Source organism: Doryrhamphus excisus, chromosome 10, assembly GCF_030265055.1.
Source record: "Doryrhamphus excisus isolate RoL2022-K1 chromosome 10, RoL_Dexc_1.0, whole genome shotgun sequence".
NCBI classification, from domain to species: Eukaryota; Metazoa; Chordata; class Actinopteri; order Syngnathiformes; family Syngnathidae; genus Doryrhamphus; species Doryrhamphus excisus.
This window is the reverse complement of record NC_080475.1, coordinates 18,231,568-18,254,410: the sequence shown is the minus strand read 5'-3', so window position 1 is coordinate 18,254,410 and position 22,843 is coordinate 18,231,568. Positions and strand designations below refer to the sequence as shown.

At 42.9% G+C, this 22,843-nt stretch overlaps 1 protein-coding gene across 2 annotated transcripts; it reads right to left on the bottom strand.

Annotated features, from left to right (window-relative positions):
* Positions 1-312: 312 nt before the first annotated feature.
* On the bottom strand, positions 313-15,273 carry LOC131137265 (voltage-dependent L-type calcium channel subunit beta-3-like). 2 transcript variants are annotated; one of them, XR_009131873.1, is made up of 15 exons: positions 14,486-15,273; positions 10,955-11,074; positions 10,692-10,814; positions 10,438-10,559; positions 10,182-10,234; positions 9,942-9,961; positions 9,428-9,508; positions 7,150-7,208; positions 6,770-6,870; positions 6,493-6,644; positions 5,169-5,264; positions 3,753-3,923; positions 3,629-3,675; positions 3,434-3,555; positions 313-1,935 (listed from the first exon to the last, which is right to left on the bottom strand). XR_009131873.1 is itself a non-coding variant. In XM_058084987.1 (14 exons), exons 1-13 carry the CDS (start codon positions 14,522-14,524, stop codon positions 3,646-3,648), a joined length of 1,167 nt encoding a protein of 388 aa, XP_057940970.1. In that variant the 5' UTR covers positions 14,525-15,272; the 3' UTR covers positions 313-3,555; positions 3,629-3,645. The 2 variants fall into 2 exon arrangements, 1 of the variants encoding a protein (XP_057940970.1); XM_058084987.1 differs by having other exon boundaries at positions 313-3,555; positions 14,486-15,272.
* Positions 15,274-22,843: the final 7,570 nt, after the last annotated feature.

Below are 22,843 nucleotides of genomic sequence, written 5' to 3'. Positions count from 1 at the left end.
ATCAAAACCTGGCCAGCTAGATTTGAATATGCCTGCTTTTAATAGCTTGGATAGAGGCTTTTGAATTGAGCCAGTGTGTATTAATATATTAAAACAATCACGACATAGCTCGTGTAGTTGCCACACAATCAATCACAGCACCAAAAAAAAAAAAAAAATCCCCTTCAATGTGTAATTTTGACTTCTTTTTGTCCAAATGCATTATTGACAAAGATACACCTTGTATAGATGTATATCAGAAAGAGCTGCATTTGTCATTTATCTTGCAGACTTGGCAGTCAAGCGTCAGGGACATGAGATCAGACAGCGGAATGTGTGCTGTATTTATTGCATCATAAAGCAGACAGTAAAAGGACAAGTAGTGCAAACATATACTCCAGTATACCTGAGCAGGTATGGTGATAGTCTCAGCTTTTGCCTGGGCAATGTTAGATATACAGTATTGCATACAGGACATTTAAGAAAATGTGCTTTGGGTTTTTAGAGCGTGTGCCATTTTTTCAAGAGAGCATTATGTATACTTTAGTTTCACTGATTGAATGTATGGTGGTCCCTGTCTTGTGAACAGAAACTAATGAATGCAGATGTTAGTAGAAAGTATTACACATTTGCAATACATTCTAAAAAAGAGTACATAGTACATAAATGCATGCATTCTGTGCTGTCCGTTATAGATTTATGCTGTGACTTCTCTGCATTAAATGCAGCTTGACAATAACATTTACAGTATAATCATCATAAGAATATCTGCAGAGTAAACATACAATATGTACACTGAAGCTTTGATAATACGTGATTGGTTAAGTAGGCTGCCATGAGCATGGTCTTGTAAAGCCCTTTGGAATGCAACAGCAATACAATGATATCATGCATTTAGATTATTTATTATTTACAGTAATCACTGTCTGTCAGTTAGTTGGTTTTACATGATGGTACCGGATGCTTTCATGGATGTGTTTACTAAAATATACTGTTGGCCGAGGCCAAGGCCAAGGCCAAAGCCAAGGCCAAGGCAATACAACGGCAAAAAAGAAGTTAAAATACAAACTTTTGATAAATTCACTGATATGTTTATACTGTAAAAGGGTTTTACAGTCTCATGACTTCTGATTTTAAATACCGTCATTCCCAAGTGGTAGAGAAACCTGAAATAAATCAAATATACCACAGCAGGTTGTACAGAAAGATAGTGAACAAATTTACAGTATCTAATTCTAATCAGTACAGTGATGAGTAGAAACCTGACTATTGCTACATATTGGATTACATTTCATTATGTTTTTTATATTTGTGATGATATAATGCATATTTCAAGTCATAATAATGTGTACAAAATAAATGAATATAGTTGTGGATTGCACCTTCTGCGTTGGGAATGAAGCCCTGCCCCTGGTGGAGGAGTTCAAATATCTCGGGGTCTTGTTGACGAATCCGGAAAGGTTGGCGCGTGAGGTCCACAGGGGGATCGGTGGAGCATCTGCAGTAATAATGTCGCTGTACCAGACCTTCTTGTAGCCGGGAGGCAAAGCTCTCAATTTACCGGTGGATCTATGTTCCCACCCTCACCTAAGGTCATGAGCTTTGGGTCGTGACCGAAAGAACGAGATCGTGGATAAAAGAGTCAAAATGAGTTTCCTCCGTAGGGTAGCTGGACTCACCCTAAGAGATAGGGTGGGGAGCTCAGCCATTCGGGAGGGGCTCAGAGTAGAACTGCTTCTCCTTCACATCGAGCGGAGCCAGTCGAGTTGGCTCGGGCATCTAGTCCGGATGCCTCCTTGGTGAGGTGATCCGGGCATGCCCAGCTGGGAGAAGGCCCCGGGGCAGACCTAGGACATGCTGGAGGGATTATGTCTCACAGCTGGCCTGGCTGGTGAACTCCTGGTGGAGCCGGGTCGCCAGGGCTTCCCGGACCCATAAGCGAAGGAAAATGGATGGCTGGGTAGTTGTCAAAGAAAGAATGAATTATTCCACTTTCCGTATAAATGTTCTAAATAAATATTTAGTGTAACTAAGCGGTTGTCTGTATAGCATTACAGAGTGAGTATACAGGGAGCGTCTTACCTGCATGCATGCAAATTACAAGCTCACTGATGTCTGGAGTTGCTAATAGCCTTTTTCACCACAATAGGTGGGTCTACCTGAGGTTTTTAAACATGCACTTACTAACTCACGCCCAGCTTCTGAGCTCCACGGCACCAGCGGGGCCTCTGACAAAGTGTGTCCGACAATGAGTGCTCCTCCTTGGGCAGGCAAGGCGGACGCAGCATCTTCATGTTCCGGTTCTCCTGAGCTCCATGGCACCAACTGTGCTTCTGACAAAGTGCGTCTGACAATGAGTGCTCCTCCCTGGGCAAGCGAGGTGAAGGCAGCACCCTCATGACTGGCTTCTCCTGAGCTCCACGGCACCAGCGTTGCCCACGTTACCACTCTATTCAAGTAGCTCTCCAAAGGTTTCATTCATTTATTATCAACTAGAATTATAAAGTGGGCTTCGGCAGTAGTCCGAGAGTCCGTTGGGCATGGGAGTGTGGCCAATCACAGCGGAGTGGGCGTGCCCGGTGTTGGGCAGTGGGTGGAATAAATTAAAACAGACCTTTTTGGAAATCCAAGGAAATACAGCTGGAATAGTGCAGAATCTGGAAGATCTAGAAAACTTTCTGTGTATTGTGTGTAGCTGCGCTATAGGAGTCCACATCACAATACAAAGGGCCGAAAATGAGCATAATAGGTCCCCTTTAAAGCCAGCGGTTTTATGCATGCATCATGCATCACAGTGTGCACAAACATATATAATCAGCTACTAAGTATATTTGTCAAGATATGAGCCTGATATAAGACTTTATAAACCAACGTGTCAAAAAAAGGGCTACAGAATATGACGAAGGAATAAAAGCAACTGCTTCACTGTGACAACTAGAAACGTGTGTGCCTTTTCCAGGAAGCACTTAGTTGAAGTGGAATGTCAGCTTGGTGTCGAGCTGTAGAAATGGAAGGCATAGAGAAGTACTGTGTGTCGCTAACAGGAATGAACCCTGGTAACCTTCTGCTGGCCAGTTTCATACAGTATGTGACAACTTTGCTACAGTGGAGCATGCTAACACAGGCTGACCTTTAAAGCACGTCATTTGATGAACATAAGTGCTGAATCACCTTGCTTGCGCCAAGGTTGGCCACCTCTGGGTCGGAAATGGGGGCTGGCTCAGCTTTCAAAGTGAAGGGGGGGCGGGAAGGCATGACTTTCAGTGGCAAGCATTGTAGGAGGTGCATGTAGTGTCTTCGCTACTGTATTGTGTTCATTTAGCTGAGTACCCTGAGTAGTCCCGTGGCATTGGGTGTGTGTGTGGGGGGGGTGGCAGCAATGGGCCCGTGGTGCTCTGAATGATGGCACGATGATGATGTAAATGGTCCCTCATCCGGTTTTTTTTGTTTCAACCTTTTCACTGCATAGCATTTCCTTCAGACTCGATGATGGAGATAAGAGCTGTTGCAGTTGCTGCCCACCGGTGGCGCCTTTGTGCCTGTGCCGTGCAAACTCCGGCAAACAATATAAGCTTCCTGAGAAGATAACAAAATGAATGGTCTGTACTTTCAAATGTTAGAATAGTGAGATGAAGACGTCTTATCTCACCGTGTGAAAGAAAAGGATCACTCTATCAATTCTTGAGTCTCAGAAAACTATAAAAGATGCATATTTGAAATGTCAATAATCTGTTAAAGCTACATAACAACAGCAGTCTGAAAGCATATATTACCTGTTGGCTGGAGTTAGCAGAAGGAGGGGTGATGACGCTTTGGTCGTTTTTAGGGTTGACGGGGGCAGAACAAGGAAGGTGTGTCGCACGCCAATAAATGTCCAGATACTCCGCCAGGTGTTCACATGCATCTTCCAGCTGGTTCTCATCCAGGATGACATCAAACATTTCCTGTGTCAAAAATGGGATCATTGCATTAAAGATTCCTTCCTTTAAATTAAAAAGTCTATTACGACCCTTTTGAGCAATACAATGTTTGGCAGATTCATTCAACGGTGCATGTCCACTAGTTGTCTTGAGTTGTGTAACCCGTCACACTGCCCGTGTGAGGGTTCAAACACAGGACATCAAGCCAACGTTAAGCGCAGCTCTAAAGGCCAAGCGAGTGAGGTTTGCATGTGTTCCACATGACGTGTTGCATAAAGAAGTGGGGTGTAGCGGATGAACATTAATAGTAAATAATCTGTTGTAAACGTATTTTTAGTTGCTTCGCAGTAAGCCTGCAGTGGACATACAGACCTGAATAACATCTTAAAGGTCAGTAAGGATAATTCATAATGCCGCCTACAGAGAACATACTAACTCCTTATTTCTAAAATCACAAATACTTAAACTTGCAGATATAGTTCATCTTGAAACAGCTAAAATAATGCATAAGGCTGAAAACAACCAATTAGCTAAAAATGTCATCCAATACTTCTCTACAAGAGAGGAGAAATATGATCTCAGGGAAGAAGTACATTTGAAACACTTCTATGCTAGGACTACGTTAAAAAGCCATAGCATTTCAGTATGTGGAATCAAACTATGGAATGGATTGAGTAAGGACCTCAAACAATGCACAACGATGAGCCAATTCAAGAAACAATACAAGCAGTTGATGTTTGCTAAATACAAGGATGAAGAGTCTTGAACCAGTCTTGGAAAAGGGAATTTAGTGAAAACAATTAAACTTAAATAGGCTATTTCTTAGCTCCTCAAAGGTTTAAGACCATTGCTCAGAAAGTTACAAAAAAACTCTCCAATCCAGAACCATAAAAAATGTATCAGTAGGACTCAGTAATGAGAAGCTCCACTGTTACTGTTAATCACTTCAAAAATGCATTTGGACATACTTGATGGGAGTGTTTCCAGGAGGCTTTTGGGAACATTGCTCCAAGTGGTGAAGATGGCTTCACCAAGAACATCAACTGTCTGGAACTGATGGCCATTTTTATAAACTTCCCTTGCCATCCATCCCCAAATGTTCTCTATGGGATTTAAATGCGGGATGGTCCAAAAAGTCCAAAAGAGTGATGTTATCTTCCCTGTCCTTGGAAGTCCTTGGTCAAACGAGCATTGTGAACTTCACTTTCTTGTTCCGTAATGACTGTATCACGAATGTATGACTGAGGTGTTGAGAGTGAAGTAACGTACAGGCGGACACTGTGCAAGCTTGTCCCCGGCCATCATCTGCACGTTGAGGTGTTTGCTCTGTGACTTCCCTCGAGATTTAATCAGCCTCTGCAGAACCTGATCACACAGAGCACAATAAAGCTGATCAAAAGCATAGTTAATGGTGACGGACAGCCATCAACACTAAATTGTGTGAGCAGGGTTCCGACAGATTTGATCAAATTCCATAGGTTTTCCAGACTATTCTGATTTCCATTCTAATTGTCTATTCATGAAAAAAAACCCAATGCTCTATTTCACTTTTACTTTTAACTTACTTTTACTTTTCACGTTCACTTCACTCGCTACATGTACTGCAAAAAAGGTCAGTAAGGATAATTCATAATGCCGCCTACAGAGAACATACTAACTCCTTATTTCTAAAATCACAAATACTTCAACTTGCTGATATAGTTAATCTTCAAACAGCTAAAATAAAGCATAAGGCTAAAAATAACCAATTAGCTAAAAATGTCATCCAATACTTCTCTACAAGAGAGGAGAAATATGATCTCAGGGAAGAAGTACATTTGAAACACTTCTATGCTAGGACTACGTTAAAAAGCCATAGCATTTCAGTATGTGGAATCAAACTATGGAATGGATTGAGTAAGGACCTCAAACAATGCACAACGATGAGCCAATTCAAGAAACAATACAAGCAGTTGATGTTTGCTAAATCCAAGGATGAAGAGTCTTGAACCAGTCATGATGTGCTATATATATCACTATATTGACACTTACTATGGTACCCATTATGTCATTGGATGGTCATATCACCTCCTACTTCGGTACGGGACCAAAAATAAAAAAATGTAAAATAAAAAAATACAATAAAAAAAACCTTAAACTGTATCATGGAAAGCAGGAAGTGAACAAATGTAAGTTACTGATTGTAAAAGTACCAGATGGAGGGGTAGGATTTAATAAGCTTTGCTTCTTCCTACTCCTTTTGGACATGTGGAACTGGGAACTGATTATGGGATGCACTCAATTGGAATCTGATGCATGTTCAAATGAAATAAAACCATTACCATTACCATTACGTCTTAGCTCCGGTTTCCTGCTTTTATTTTGTTATACTTGCTGTGTTATTCTGTTTTGTTCTGGGTCTGCTTAATGTTTCTTATTACGCAAAAAAAGTAGTAGAATCTTCCACCAATGCCATGACATCATTGCTTTTCTGTGCATGACTAGATTATCTCGGGTAAGATGTAACATAATAACAACAATAACAACTCCAACTAAGTACTAAGTACTAACTAAGTACTGCGTTCAAAGTAAGTGAGTTAGGTTGGTGCTTTACTTTGGGAGATGACACTTTGACGTAGACAATGATGGGGGCCAGCGACGTTTTGAGGAGCTGTGCCGGGTGATTGATGGTGTCTGCATCCAGGACGACCAGCTGGAGGGATTTGGCGAGCTCGAAGATCCTTTCTATCTCACTCTGTACCTCAGCTGAGAGCAAAGCATGGAAACATACTCGTCAAACAAGATGCAGCATCTATTCTTACCAGTTCTTATTATTCAATGGTTGAAAGAAAACTCAACAAGAAGAGATCAACGACGTTGTCATCACTTACCAAGACTGGAGCGCATGTTGGACCTCTCCATGATGGTCTTCTTGTTGAGAACAGAACGCTTTGCCAGTGACAGGTCAGCGGTCACCCGTGTAATGGAGATCCTACAGGCGAAGGAGGTGTTTCAGGAGGCAACAAACCGGGACTATAATTCTGTGGCTATAAATACTGCAAATACTGTACATCAAGTCCCACAGCAGGGGTCTCACACACGGACTGTAGCTTGTGGGCTACCAGTAGCATGGCAGCTGATTTTGAGTAGCTCAGTTAGGGGTTCAAAAATATTTGCTTCAACTCTTTGTGTCTGTTTTGTTGTTGTTAAGTGCGTTCAACCCAGACATCGTGTCTTATTTACAAATAACGAAATCTGGAAATGAAATTACCTGCCATCAAACCTGTGCTTCAGGAAGTCAAACAAAGCTTTCTGCATCATATCTGTGACCTAGCAAACACAAAAATAGAAGTTAGCAGATTCAGATTCTTTTCCTCTCTTATGGTGGACCAAAATGTTTATGGCCTCTTCCAAAACTGGGTGCTCACACTACCTGGCCCAAAAAAGGTCATCACCTGGACTCAACTCAACAAGAAGGTAAGAGCCTCCGAAGGGATGATTACTGGTGCTTGGTGGTCGGTTTGGGCCTGTTTTCTATATTATCCTATGCTATGGTCCAGACAATAGGGGCAGATAGTATCATTGAGCTAAACGCTATTACATGGTAAATAGATTTCCTCTGCAGGGGAAAAGTGTAAGCTAAACATTTCCTGTTAAAGGGAGTATTATTTGGCTTTATTTGATGTTTTGTTATTATGCAAATTTGGAGTGGCGAGAGGAGCAGGAGGGGATAGAAAAGGAGAAAAAAGAGAACACAGGAAGTATAGCTTTTTTTAAATGGAGTGTGGGGACAAGAGGGGATAATACAGAGAATACAAAGAGAGACAAGAACAACAGAAACATACTTCACTCTTTTGTCCACTCGTGATGGCAGTGGTTGGTTTTGGACATACCATATGACATATGATGTTAGCTTTTAGCATCCCTAAAATCACATGCACCATCCAATAGAGGGCTTACCAATTTGGTTAGTCCAATCCAGGTGTCACCCTTTTTTGGGGGGGACGAGGGCATTATCAGTGCATTATAAACTAACCAATAACTTGGATTTGTAGTGCTTTAGCAGAAATATAGCTTTTTTTAAATGGCATCATCCTCATGCAGTAAGAGGAAGAAAAAGAAAAACACGTCCTTGATGACAGAGACACAGATGGTGTGTGTGTGTGTGTACGTGTGTGTGCGTGTGCATGATAAATGAAATGAATGCTGTCTATTTTTGCAAAGTCCTGAAAAATGGATGGCTTGAAGCCGGACGTTGCTCGACCATAGTTAAACAGGGAGAGAGAAGGGGGGAGGGGGGCTGAGTAAGGGAAAGAAAAAAAAGCACGACAGTAATGATGTGCAATAAAGACACATCTGAGATGAAGAACGGGGGCTGGCGTTCACTACTGGAGCATTCACAACGAACACTGCCAAACCAGAACAATGCGTACAAATATATATTTTTAGATACACACACATCTACACACACACACACACACACACACCTAATGGCTTGGCAGTCAGAGGAGAGAAAATGTTGCAAGAACCTGTTCTCTGATCTAAATCCCACTTCATCATATGGATGCATTTTAAGGTGAATTACTGCAACTCCTGCTGATGCCTGCATACATCATATCTTGTCATAGACTAGCATTGTAGCACTGAATGCTACAAGACTGTATGTCATTGTGAGGTAGATAATTAGGGCTATGTTCACGTGCAAGGCGTGACTCATACAGTATGTACATATGTGTTGGCTATTTATTCCATCAGGAGATTAATCAGACATTTCATGCACATTGTTTGGATGGTGGAAAATAAGACCAAGAAGAAACAGACATTACTAATAATTGTACATGTGCTGCCCTCTCCTGGCAAACATGTTTCTTAAAGTTTGTTACGTCACTTGTTTGTGAGTTGCGGGTGTCCGTAGCATAGTAGCGAGAAGCCAGCGGTCATAACTTCAGAAATATATGCCTCTCATTAAAAATATGCATGTCTGTTTTGGTAAAATCTCTTGTTGCAACGTTTTACAGTCATTAGAATTGCAAATGCTAATTCTGCTAATGCAAATGCTAATCCCGTCAGTAATACAGTGGGGTTTCCCACTGTATTAGCATCAAGTTAGCGGAAAACTCACTAACTTTATTCTGTAGAGCTGCGTTGCATTTTTCAAAGAATATTATCCTGTCCTATATTGCTGTTTGGACATATTGCATGTGTATTTGAATGTGTTTTATCTTGTGTTGCACAATTTCATCGTCACTTTTGACCAACATTTGGAGGCAATCACTAAACAACCTCAACTTGTGTCAACATCTTGTCTTGTACCAACATTCAGGGAGGGCAGAATAGTACGGATTCAGACACAAAAGAAAAGAAAGAATGCAAAGAAATGCTCCATATCCGCAAAAACAAGTCGTCATCTACCTGCTTTTTTCTGCAACAAGATAGTATAATTATAGTATAAGTATAGTTATAATTGTTGGTTGAAAATGTATGATGTCACTTACCATATAACAAAACGAGAATGTAACTTGGAAATGACTACAGATGGTTTTCCTCACCTCATAGCCTTTCAGCGAAGGTCCAACCAGCACCACGGGCCGCATAGAAGGAACCACATCGTACGGAGGAACATGTTCAGTCTACAAAGAGAAATGATGAGTCCTGACTAACACATCAAACTGAATAGTATGATCTGTCAGACGGGAAATGCATTGGTTATTACAAAACATGCTGGGGCCGCCCGGTGGACGAGTGTTTAGCATGCTGGCCACACAGTCTGGAAATCGGCAAGACCAGGGATAGAATCTCCGTGCATGTGTGGTTTTTCTCCGGGTACTCCGGTTTCCTCCCACATTCCAAAAACATGCTAGCTTCATTGGCCACTCCATATTGTCCATAGGTATGAATGTGAGTGTGAATGGTTGTTTGTCTATATGTGCCCTGTGATTGGCTGGCCACCAGTCCAGGGTGTACCCCGCCTCTCACCCGAAGACAGCTGGGATAGGCTCCAGCATACCCACGTGACCCTAATGAGCGGTATAGACAATGGACGGATTTTATTACAAAACGTACCTGTTTCTGCTTCTGTTTGGCTTTGAGAACAAAAAGAGCAAACATCACACAAGAATGATGGAAGCTCACCAGGAGTAAAATTGTTAGTTACAAAAGTTGTGTTATATATTAGTGCCTTAACATGGAAACATTCATTTCATGCTGAGCAAAAATGAAGCAACCATAAAAGTCAATTTACTGTGAACGTATGGTCACAGGATGGGACAGCTCCCACTTGGGACGCTGACCCTCAGGGCCTACCTGCAGATGGAGGCGTGGATCTCCATCCCCCGGATGACGCATTCCCCCCTTTCCTGCAGAGAGACATCAAAGTGTCATCATGGGCAAATTCCTTCAGATGGCAATTCAAGGAAATGACTTGCAAAGTGGAGAGACACAAGCTAAGAAGTCGTTCATCAAACCTTCATTGACAGCTATGGTGGAAATGTGGCTGTTGGACAACAGCGGCCAAACGACAGCAGGCTAAAAGGCACGGCATCAACACGTGAACTCTAACCTCGCTGCAGCTTTCTGCTCTTGTTTTATCCTGATGGCCTCCAGTTTGACAGGGCTCGGGATGAAAGTGATGTCTGCCCCCTCCTTCACCAGTCGACCAATCCACCAATCATTGTTGTATTTCTGCATGAGCACAATGCACAATCTGCTTTTAATGTCTCCGAAAACTCATGAGCTGTGAGGTATCACAGGAGGCATGCCAAACCTTTGGTACCAAAGATGGCAAGATAGTAAAGATAGAAAATGACCTCTCACCTCTTTTATGTGCAGAAAGTCTTTGGTTTCAAAATTAATGGCTGCACCTTGGACCGGACAATCTTCATCCAGGGCCCCGCAGTAACTAACATTTGTTTTCACTGCAAATGCCACTGGTTTGGACTGTTGAAAGAACAGATAGCAAATATATAGCAAATACGCTAATACCCTGGTTTTGATTTGACTTTTGAATCTAAAACCCAATTGGCTGACCCTGACTAATTGCTGGTGAAAGCTTTGACCTCTGATTCTCGAGTTCTCACCTTGGCCCTCTCTAGCTGCAGCTGAGCCTGGCGCTCGGCTTCACGCCGAGACGCCTCCTGGTCCTCCTCCAGGGACAGGTCGGAGTCAGAGGGTCGACTTGTGTAGGAATTGGCTGAACCCTAAGAGAGAATGCATGGTTTACAATGAGCGATAATGAAAACATGTATTTCCAGTGTTTATATAGTATAATATTTATAATATGACAGAGCTGCTAAGATGATTCATTGTACAACAACAATAAACATGTGATAAACGTGTGTTCTATACTATTAGTTTGGCTCATGGCAAACAGAAAGGCAGCAGGGAATTAGCCGAGATCTGACATACTAATAAAATATAACGGGACTACACATCTCCTTTGTGCAGAGGTCGGCAACCCACGGCTCTTCGGCCTCTTTGTTTTGGCTTCGCATCCTGGCTGAATTGGATGATGTGTTTGGCTTCCTGCTTTGATTGGGATGTGACAGACAGGTCTTCTTCCCCAAGGCGGTAAACTACCCCTCAATAGAATCCCCCGCAAAAAGAAACATCTGAGTTTTTACGTCTGCATGGACACATGCCTTTGTTTTCTCTGGCTTTACGTTTATACTTCATATCTGGCGAGAAACAACACAAAACGCTGAAAGACATTGTCAACACAAGCACTCAACACGTTCTGAAAAGTTGTCATTTTTTTCAGAGTGGATCAAAGTGGGCTTGAACGAGGGCTTGAACCAGGGCTACATATCATTGATGGGCGCCACACACCGGAGGTGACATACGTCCAATCTAGTCATTCATTTCCCTTGAACCAGCGCAACAAGTCGATGATTGTGAGTTTCTGTCCAACCAAGTGACACACTGGCTTGCCAATTGTGATGTGATCCCAGTCGGTTGACAAATGTCAAATTTTCATGGCTGCTCCCCAGACAAGGGCCAATCAGCAAGAGTTTTATTGACTGATCAAGGAGTGGACAGGATGCTAGGTTCTCGCAGGAAAACATACTTACTCCAAATTCCCAGCGCTATTTGATCTTTCAGATTGGTGAACAGGGACAGGGAGAGGTACAGGTACAGGTACAGGTACAGGTACAGGTACAGGTACAGGTACAGGTACAGGTACAGATACAGGTACAGGTACAGGTACAGGTACAGATACAGGTACCGATACTGATACAGATACAGATACAGATACAGATACAGATACAGATGTACTCGTTCATCCATAGTCTTTGTAGCTGGTCTGGGGGTTGACTTTGACTGTTCTCACCATCCTCCTTATCTGGCCTGCCACTCCGGGCCTTAACTAGAACTGTTCCTGTGGTCTTCCATGTCCTCACTATGTTCCTCAGAATGGAACCTGACAGCTGAAATCTCTGAGCTAGCTTTTGTATCCTTCCCCTGGCAACTTGCCTTTGGCCATCTTAAATACCCTTTCTATGATTGGCTTCACCTGTGTATGCAGGTCAAGGGTCAATGAGCTTACCAAACTAATGTTGTGTACCAATAATTAGTGTTAAAGGTATTCTAATCAATAAAACAACAAGGGTGCCCAAATGTATCCACCTGCCTACTTTAGTTTAAATAATGATTGTAGACTTTCTGTAAATCCTATAAAGTTCATTTCCCTTCTCATCTATCCCTGTGTTGGTCTTCTATATGATATATTTACCTGGAATGGATGATCCCAAAAACCATTTACAATCATTTACAAAGGAACATCTTGAACATTACCAGGGGTGCCCCAAACTTTTTCATACCACTGTATTTTATCACGATTATGTTAGCCATACATGCAGGATGCTTGATGCCGCCCTTGTGCAAATTGTGCAAGTGTACCTAATGTTGTGGCCAGTCAATGCAACTGCACAGCGCTGTGCACCGCACATGTTACGGAACAAGATTACCAAATAACTTTAGATATAAACCAAAATAGAGGCGAGCAGAAGAAAACCTAATAAAGTGGAGGCATTATGACAAATGCCGAGCCATTTTCAAATTCCCAATTGCACCGCTGAGGTTGCCGCTTGCAGAGTCCGTCTCGGGAGGAGCGGTGGCTGTGTGTGACTGGCCAATCGCAGAGCGTTAACAGTGAATACATAATGAGCATTTTCTTTAAACACAAATACGGATAATGGCGAAATGTAGTCGTTTCACATTCGTATCCGGCAAAAATGCATTATTCTTAACCGATACAGAGTAACTGGCTCGTCTTTAGTATTTACCTCTTTTTTGTCAGGATTGTTTTATTAGGGTTAAGTGTCGACCGAGAATGAAAAACTGTTGTCTGTCTGCCTTTTAGTGCTCTTTTTAAATTTCTGCGGTTCTGCTCTCTCCATCCATGCCAAACATACAGCAAATAATGAACATTAGAGAGAGATAGTGGGTTGGGTAATACAAAGTATTGGGCAGGAGGGGTTTACATTACTGAACAATTAAACATGCTCATGTTTTGCTGTCAAATGATATAAATAAAGAAAATCAACAAGATATTATTAATGCCAGACAAAACTGATGTGATTATATTTGGGGGGTTATATTGGCTTGGCTAGGTTGTGGGATGTCCCCCAAACTTGTGAATACTTTAGGGTATAGAACACTTGAGAAAGCTCAGGATGAAGCACCAAAACATCAGAAATGGTCGTTGGCCAAGTGGTTATTCCCTGCACGTTTGAGTGGAGATGCAACTATTACTAGTCAGCAATAAAGTCATACATATGTACATACCTATTATACATGTATACCTACATATGTACATACTTGACTATTTTTAGTCAAGAGTTCCTCTTTGCACTTACAGTGTGTAACAACATGTGGGAAGGACGACCAAAACGACAACAATTCTATTGTAACAAAAAGATCTCTTCTTTATTTTTGTTTTTAAATTGTGACAAGCTCATCCATCCGATTGTTTACTATCCTGCGAAGTGTCACATGATCCTGCCAGTCACACAGCTATGACTGACACCTAAGAGACAGACACCACCCACACGAAAACCGACAATTTAGACTCTCCAGCTTTTAGATCATCGGACAAGGTACCCAAAGAGGACCTACACAAGCACGGGTAGAAGACGCCGACTCCACTCCCAAAGTTGACGTTAATAACATAAAAAACAGTAATAATAAATGCAAATGGTGCAGCTCTCAGTCAAAGCAGGTGTACCTCATGCTGTGACTGGTGAATATTCCGCTTAGCTGAAATGCAGCATGAGTGCAACTGAAAAAACTCTCCTGTGAAAACTGCTTGACCACCGTAAGAAAATGAGAGTGAAACAGTGAAAAGCCCTTATAGTCAACAGATGGGACGCCCAGTGAGGTACGAGTTCAAAGCAGAGCATCCGCTGCAAATCCGAGCTCAGCTGGTGAGTTTGCTTGCAGCACGACTAAGAAGAGCGAGTGAGGCGAGGGAAGAAGAAGTGGCGATATGCTGGCAAAGTAAGTGAGATAGAATAGACATCGGATACCAGCAAGAAGGGAAGGGAAAGAAGGCAGACGGGGCGAGACTACATGCGACCAGATGCAACGACGACAGCGGCATCACAACATACCTTGTTGCAGATCAGTCCTGTAGCGCTGGAGTCAGACATGATTCTCCCGCCAGCGCTCCCCCTGCCACTGTGAGAAGGTGGAACCCCCCCTCCCCCCAGTGGTTACCATCAGCCTAAGAGCTTCACAGCTGGCATTTTCTGTGCTGCCTCAACACCCATTTCCTTCATAAGATTGACGCAACAACAGCAAGACGAGCACACAGCATCAGCTCCACCCTGATGGAGATACTCATGCATCTGCCTCTCCAGCATCAGATGTGCCTTTTTTTCCGCTTTTCCAGCCACTCCGTCATATAGGCTCGTCTGGTGTCTTATCCTTGACTGGGCACTGAGGGAGAACTTCTATAAATAAGAGAGAACAAAGACTGAACCCTTACGTAAGCCACTGTAAGCTAACAGATAATAACTAACAGATGACGACAATAACGAAGCAAGGAAGGGTCCCCGTCTGTGTTTATCAGTCCCTTAGTGTGGCTTTTCAGACAATAATTGATACTTTTGGTTTTGTTCAATTAGTACATGACCCGACCTGGATTAATGGAAATACCTTAGATGTGGTCTTAACTGGGGGCATTACGACATCCAATGTAATGGTACTTCCTTATACAAGCGTTATGTCTGACCATTATTTCATAACATTTGAAGTCTTAACCCAATGACATCACTCTGAACGGAATCAGTACTCTAGCAGTCCTAATATGAGTTCTTCAACTGTTACTGCACTGAGCTACTGCCCTCAGCAGGTTCCTCCTTTTCCTCGCATACGGGTCCTGTAGACAATCTTAGAAATGATTTTAACAATGTGTTATGTAATGCTCTTGATACCGTAGCACCTTTAAGATATAAGTCTCATCCCCAAAGACTTACTCCTTGGTTTATGGATGAAACTCAAAGGCTGAAACAGTAATGACGGAGATTGGAGCGCAAATGGCGTGCAACTAAACCTGATGTCTTCCATCAGGCATGGGGAGATAGTCTGACCAAATACAAACAGGCTCTTGTTGGGGCAAAAAACAATTATTTTTCTAGATTAATTGACCTCCATAAAAATAGCCCTAGGGGCTGCACGGCGGTCGAGTGGTTAACGCGCAGACCTCACAGCTAGGAGCTGGGTTCAATTCCACTCTGCCATCTCTGTGTGGCGTTTGCATGTTCTCTCTGGTTACTCCAGTTTCCTCCCACATTCTTCTTTCTTTCTTTCTTTCTTTCTTAATTTATTTCAGACATGCATACTATGTTACATTATTCTTTCTCACATATACACTTACAATATCTATTTATATATATATATATACGTATATATATATATACATACACATATACATACACACATATATACATACATATACATACATGCATACACACAACACCTCATTACTACACATGTCTGAAAAGGAGCAGGAAGAAGCAAAGCTTATTAAATCCTACCCCTTCTCCACGCCATAGCAGTTACCAATTCAGTAAGGTTTTTTTTTTGTTTGTTTTTTTTTCACACATATAATCACAGAATCTTACATAAGACAAACAACAAAAGAAGAGTGGGAACATCGGACACCCCAGCAAAACCCCAGAGCATTGCTGAAGCACACTACCAACCCCGCCAGTCAACCCACCTGGCCCCGACCCCCCTAGCCCCTGAGTGCACCCACCGAGTGCCCAGCACCCCAGCAGTCCCCGCACACCCCGCTGCCCTCCAATAAGAAGCCATTTTGGCTGGACCCACAATTATGTGTGATCCCTGGGCGGGCCTACATTTGGGTGGATTGTTTGTTCTGTTATCCAACAGACCTCTTCTTCGTGCCACCGACATGTTACCTGTGGCATGTGGTCAACGTGACACCCGATGTCCAACCATCATTTACCTCATTATTGTGAGGCCACACGGAATGCTCCCATAAGAAGCACCCACCAAGCCCGGGCGCCCCAAGCGCCATCTGCGGCCATTGAGGCCCCAGCCCAGCCAGAGAGCAGCAAGCCGCGCAAGTGTGCTGAAGCACCCGAGACCCAGACTCACACCCCCAGTAGCCAGGGAAGGCCAGACAAGGCAGGGTCCACTTTACGAGGCCACAGCACACTCCCGCCCTTCCCAGAGCTTCACCTAGATGCCCGACATCACCCACCCCTCATGTTGTCTGCCTATAAATGATGTTACCATGATAATAATAATAATACTCACAGCAACTGTTATGTAGTCTATACAATGCCATATACAACTTGCTTTCTGGTACTCATGATTCCCTTTCATATTTACTCATAAGATTGTTTATAAATAGTTGTTTAAATCTATTTAGCGTATCACAAGTTTTCATCTTTAAATCTAAATAATTCCATATATCTACTCCTTTGATTGACATACTACATCTCTGCTTTACATTTGTTCGTACTTTCCCTTTTGCATACACACTCATTCCTCGTAGATCATATTGACTAGTACGAATCTGAAACATCCCCTGGACAACATTTGGGAGCATGTTTTTATTTACCTTAAACAGCATTTGCGCAGTTTTGAAATCAATTAGGTCATAAAATTTTACAATTTGCGAATGTAAAAAGAATTTACTTGTTGGTGCTTGGTAAGCAGCTTGATTGATTATCCTTATTACTCTCTTTTGCATCATGTAAATTGGTTGTGCAATGGTTTTGTAGGTGTGTCCCCAGATTTCAATGCCATAAACAATATATGGCTCTATAAATGTTCGATATAGTAATTGTAGAGAATGTTTATTGAGGATATACTTTAGTTTATGTAGTATTGCGATTACTTTTGATATTTTGTTTTTTTTTTATATGATTTATATGTGATTTCCAGCTTAGTGTGTCATCTACAATAATTCCTAAAAATGTGCTTTCCTTTACTCGTTCAATTTCAGTATTCTCTATTTTAATTTGTGTTTGTTTTATTTTTTTTATGGTGTGCAAATATAATATATTTGGTTTTATGTAGGTTTAATGATATATTTTTTTTAATTCCAAAAACATGCTAGGTTAATTGTCCATAGGCAGGGCTCGACAATAACGTTGTACCGATGGCCCGGGGCAAGTTAAAACAAAATTCGGGCAAGTAAATCCAATCATTAATATTCCCGTCGGGCAAGTGCACTTTAGCATGCCGTACTGCCAAGAGTTTTTTTTAAAGCGGTTCTTGTTGGCTGTTGGTAAAACACGGACTGCGTAATTCCGGTGGTAATTTGCAAACCAATCCTTGCAAATCTTGAAATGGACCAATCAGAATCGTTTATTTAGACCGCGGTCCGTAGTCCACAATCCGCGTTTTACCCACACCCGTTCTTGTTCGCGATCAACCAATCAGCGATCGTTTTACTAGGAAAACATCTATCATGGCGTCCCTGCCAACATCGTCTAATTCTTCAACAACTTCTGAAGGAAAAAACACCAAAAAGTGATGAAACAGTGCCTCCTAAACAAGTATTTTATTAGCGGGAGCAAATCAAATGATGGCAAAGGTGAGTGAATCACATTGCTGTGACAATTTGAAGTGGTCACAATGAAACACCACCCATTAGATCCAATACCAAGTGCTGATTTTGCACAAGCTACAAAACCTAGCGGTTTCATTTCTCTGTATTTTTCTCACCTTTGCTTCACAAATTATTGTTTGACCATTGAGCATTTTTTTCTGGATTAAAAACACTTTACTAGTACACAAATGTGTCAAATGTTTCATTGTGGTGCACAACTTATAAATATCACTGCTTACTACGACTACCATGTGTAAGGTAGCATGGCTTGCCATGTTAACATACATCTCCACAAATTTTCAGACATTCCTCCAAATACAATGCATCAGTACTATTATCTGATGAATTATCAGCATATATTGATATATGATATCATTATGGCAGTCTTTTCATTTTACATGGGGCAAGTTCGGGCAAGTAGTTCTCACCTTAAGGATTCCCCATGGGCAAGTCATTTTTGTTTTTAACGTAGAGCCCTGATAGGTATGAATGTGAGTGTGAATGGTTGTTTGTCTACATGTGCCCTGTGATTGGCTGGCCACCAGTCCAGGGTGTACCCCGCCTCTCGCCCGAAGACAGCCGGGATAGGCGCCAGCACCCCCCGCGACCCTCGTGAGGATAAGCGGTAGAAAATGAATGAATGAAAAATAACCCCAAATACTGATACGACACAGTTGTATTACTAACTCAGAAGAGGACCTCTCCTCAGAGTTCCCCATTTCTCAGCTAACGAGTTCTTGCAGTTTTTTACAAATAAAATTTGAGCTCATCAGGAATGAAATAAAGGACACCCGACCTCCAGACCCGTTACACATGTCAGCGGCCAGGACTACTGTTAGGACTACTTCCATCCCACTAGCTTTTCCCATTTTGACTTCCTGGGAAACTGGTTAAAGAGCTGTTCCCACTTTTATCTCCTTCAATTTGAAATATTATAAATCTTTGGCTTTCATCCGACACTGTGCCTGCAGATTGGAATCGGACACATCCTGTAGCTTATGATAATGTGACTTCTGAGGACGGTGGTGTCACTTGCGGAGTTCCACATGAATCAGTGCTTGGCCCTTTTCTGTTCAATATTTACATGTTGCTGCTTGACGACATCATTCCCAAACATAACATTAGCTTTCACAGTTATGCCAACAAAACTCAGCTTTATGTGTCATCAAAGCTAACTGACCCAGGAGATTGCTCTAAACTTGAGCCTTGTCTCGTCGAAATCAAAGAATGGATGCCCTGTAACTTTTTACTCTTGAACCCTGACAAAACTGAGATGTTGATTATTGGTTGCCTGTTTAAGGACACCACTCTGAGTTTTGGTTAAAGCATCATTACCCAAAGCGACTCAGGAAAAAATCTTGGTGTGATATTCGATTCAAATCTATACTTTCAAAAGCATATAAAAGGGGAACTGCACTTTTTTCAGAATCTTGCCCATCATTCCCAATCCTTATGTGAAACATGAACGCATATTTCTGTCCCTTTTCTGTGCATTATAACACAAGAAAACAAGTTAATTTGAGCTACTTACAATGCTGTCATTGGGGTACACCAATGAGACCTCAGTCCATTCATTTGTCACGCCTCATCTTGATTACCCTCTTCTCCGCTTCCCACTGGAGACCTCCAACTACCCGGTTCACAGGTATGACATGTTCAGAGCAGGTCTCGTCAATGGCAGGGCTGTGGATCCTGGAGAGGGCATCAGGTTTGGCGTCTGTGATAGTGAAATTGAAGCCGGTCAAAAACAGGGACCCTCGTGCTTGCCGAGAGTTTAGGTTCTTCGGATCGGTGATAACCAGACAGCCCTCCAACCAGTGCCTCCACTCTGGTCCATCTGGTCCTCCCAGTGCCTTAATCCTTGCCAGGCGCAGCGGGCACTCTTTTTCACAAACTTTGATCACCTTTTGCCCGGGCTCCCTTTGTGGAAAGCATGATGACTTGTCCAGGATGTGTTCCCCGGATGTGGAGGACTCCATCCTTCAGACCATCCTTCCCCAGTCTCGGATCCTGGTAGCTCTACAGTGAGGCTTCACCGTCATCTTCACCATTGTTGATAGGTTTTCTAACTTCATGCACTTCCTACCTCTCCGCAAGCTCCCCTCCTCTCTTGACACAGCCAAGTTGCTCACGCAGCATGTACGACTTCACGGTGTTCCTCTGGACATGGTGTCAGAGAGGGGTCCTCAAATTTCTTCCAACACCTGGAAGGCCTTCTGCAAGTCCTTGGTTGCCACTGCGAGTTTGTCATCAGGCTACCATCCCCAGTCGGAACATGTGGGGCATCCTCAAGGTGTGTGTACCATCAGAGCCTTTCTAGGTAAATGGTAACTGGTCTTGTATAGCGCCCTTCCACCTCCAAGGCACCTAAAGCGCTTTGACACTGTTAGCACATTTACCTACTGATGATACAGCATCAGGAACAAAGGAGGGTTCAGGTTCAGTATATTGCCCAACATGATCATGGGAGGACGGCGGATCAAACGACTGCTCGACCGCCAGTGCCATGCCCCTATGGGCTTTGCCCCCTTTCAAGTGGTCCACAACAGTCAGCCCACCACCTTCCCCTCCCAAGTGGCTGGTTGCACGGTGCCCTCTCTGGCCACTTTCCTTCACCGTGCCCACTGGGTTTGGTGCGCTACCATGGCTGCACTATCTCCAACCACCAGGCGTAATCAAAGCTTGGCTAACCACCACTGCAAGCCGGCCCGGTCAGGTATGGCAGTCATCTCGGGATATCATTAGCCCCTATGAGGTGGAGCAGATGATGAACCCGGGACTGCTTGTCTGAAACTTTCTCCTTCCCTTAAGATTCGTCCTGTCTGCCATCTTTCCTGCCTGAATGAGCTGTGTTCATCCAAGCGTGTCTCCAACAGAGTATGAGGCTCCAAAAAGCACTATTTGTGTATTTTATCCACTTTTTACATGTACACTGTAGGGCTGGGCTCTTGGTTTTCCTCTTTTCCGTAATTCCTGGTTCATGCCCTTATTTTGTAGTCACTTCCTGTGTTGCTCTGTTCTGTTTTCCATTGCTTTCCATTATCTCCCGCACCTGTTTCCCATTTTCTGTTATGCCTATTTAGTTCAGGTGCGCGCTCCTTTCGTTGTTGGGTCATTGTCGTTTGTTTCTGTTGGACATGCTAGTGCATCGTTCTGCTGCATAGCACCAATAAATAAATTTTTACCTGCAATTGGGTCCTCATCTCTGCATCCGGGGGTCCAACCGTTAAGCTCTCAAGCCGGAACGTGACACTGGGCGATACAGCGATATTGCCGACAAACTAGCCCACAAACTCGCTGACAAACAGCAACAAGTGTTGCAAACTAAAACAGGAAGGGCGTGACATAAAGCTAACAATAATCTATTAGCTAAAAATATCGTCCAATACTTCTCTACAAGAGAGGAGAAATATGATCTCAGGAAGAAGTAAAGGTGAAAGACACAAGGTTAAAAAGCCACTTGAGGTTTGCTAAATACAAGGATGAAGAGTCTATTTGATGGTTATATCTATGATCATTCATCTGGTACTTTTACAATCAGTAACAGTATCAGGTGATATGACCATCCAATGACATAATGGGTACCATAGTAAGTGTCAATATAGTGATATATATAGCACATCATGACTGGTTCAAGACTCTTCATCCTTGTATTTAGCAAACATCAACTGCTTGTATTGTTTCTTGAATTGGCTCATCGTTGTGCATTGTTTGAGGTCCTTACTCAATCCATTCCAATCCATGTTCATCTTCCAATCAAATGTTTCTCCGTGACGTGGTAGGCGTTTCCACGGGGCAGGTAGGTGTCTTGACAAGCCAGAGAGGACAAGGCCTCCATAACAGGAGACAGCCTCGTTGATCTTGGCCAGACTGGTTGGGTCACCAAGCAGCCCGAGGCCCTGAAGACCCTACTTTGGCGTCCATTATGCTCTCTCTCCGTCTCTGTCCCTCTCGCTCATCAGACTCATGCAATGTAAGAATGAAGTGCACTCCAGCAGAGCTTTTATCACAGATGTCTCAGGGCTTTCTAAACTGGCCAACAGGCAAGAATACAAGTACACTGTAGCAAGCATCTCCCTCACAAGCCTTTGCTGCGGACAATACAGACAAACTATTTTCATCATAGTCCCAATTGGGAAGAGTGCCTCCAGCATAAGAGATGGGGGATCGAATGAAAAATAATACAAGGCAAGAGACAATCAGAAACAAAGACAAAATGATTTCACAATAAAAGCCAGTCGATTTAGCCCGCCTAATCCAAAATGTACCAAAAGAGGATGATACCATCAAGGCAAGGAGAAGGGAGCAAGCAATAACAGTGAGACGGAAGAACAATAGCACAATCTTTGATTTTTTTTCTACTGTTCACTCCCAACTAATTATAGCTCCGCTCTTCTCCCTCACCCTCATCTCCTCACCTCCACCATTCCTTTGCTTTTCATCCTTCCTTTTCCCTCATCCATTCCTCCTTTCCCCTCCACACCAACCTCTCCTCTTTCCTTCCCTTCTTGTGCTCTATCATGTCCCATTTCCTCACCTCGCCTGCATTTCCTGTCGCTCACAAGGGCGTTGGGGTTAAGGTTGTCAAATTTCACTGACTTTAGATTAATTCAATTAATGCCACCCAAAGAGATGCAAAGCCGATTTTAACGGGTTATATCAGCGATATCAGCAGATATCATCAGCCCATGTCAGTGTGAACTGGCGTCAACAGGGAACACGAACAGACGGCGGTTGAGACTGCCGGATAGTTGACTATTACGTCCTGCAGTATTGTTTTATTCTCTTGGTGCTGTCAGGCAGGTGTGTGATTGTTTCTTTTTTTAGCTCTTTACACAAGAGCCAACAAATGTAAGAGCAAAGAGAACGATGCAGAAGG

Coding starts and splice junctions, on each gene's coding strand:
- LOC131137265 (XM_058084987.1), bottom strand. CDS start 14,524: ATGTCTGACTCCAGCGCTACAGGACTGATCTGCAACAAG. Junction 10,235..10,437: donor GAGCAGAAAGCTGCAGCGAG/GTTAGAGTTCAC, acceptor GTCTCTCTGCAG/GAAAGGGGGGAATGCGTCAT. Junction 9,509..9,941: donor CCAAACAGAAGCAGAAACAG/GTACGTTTTGTA, acceptor TTCTCTTTGTAG/ACTGAACATGTTCCTCCGTA.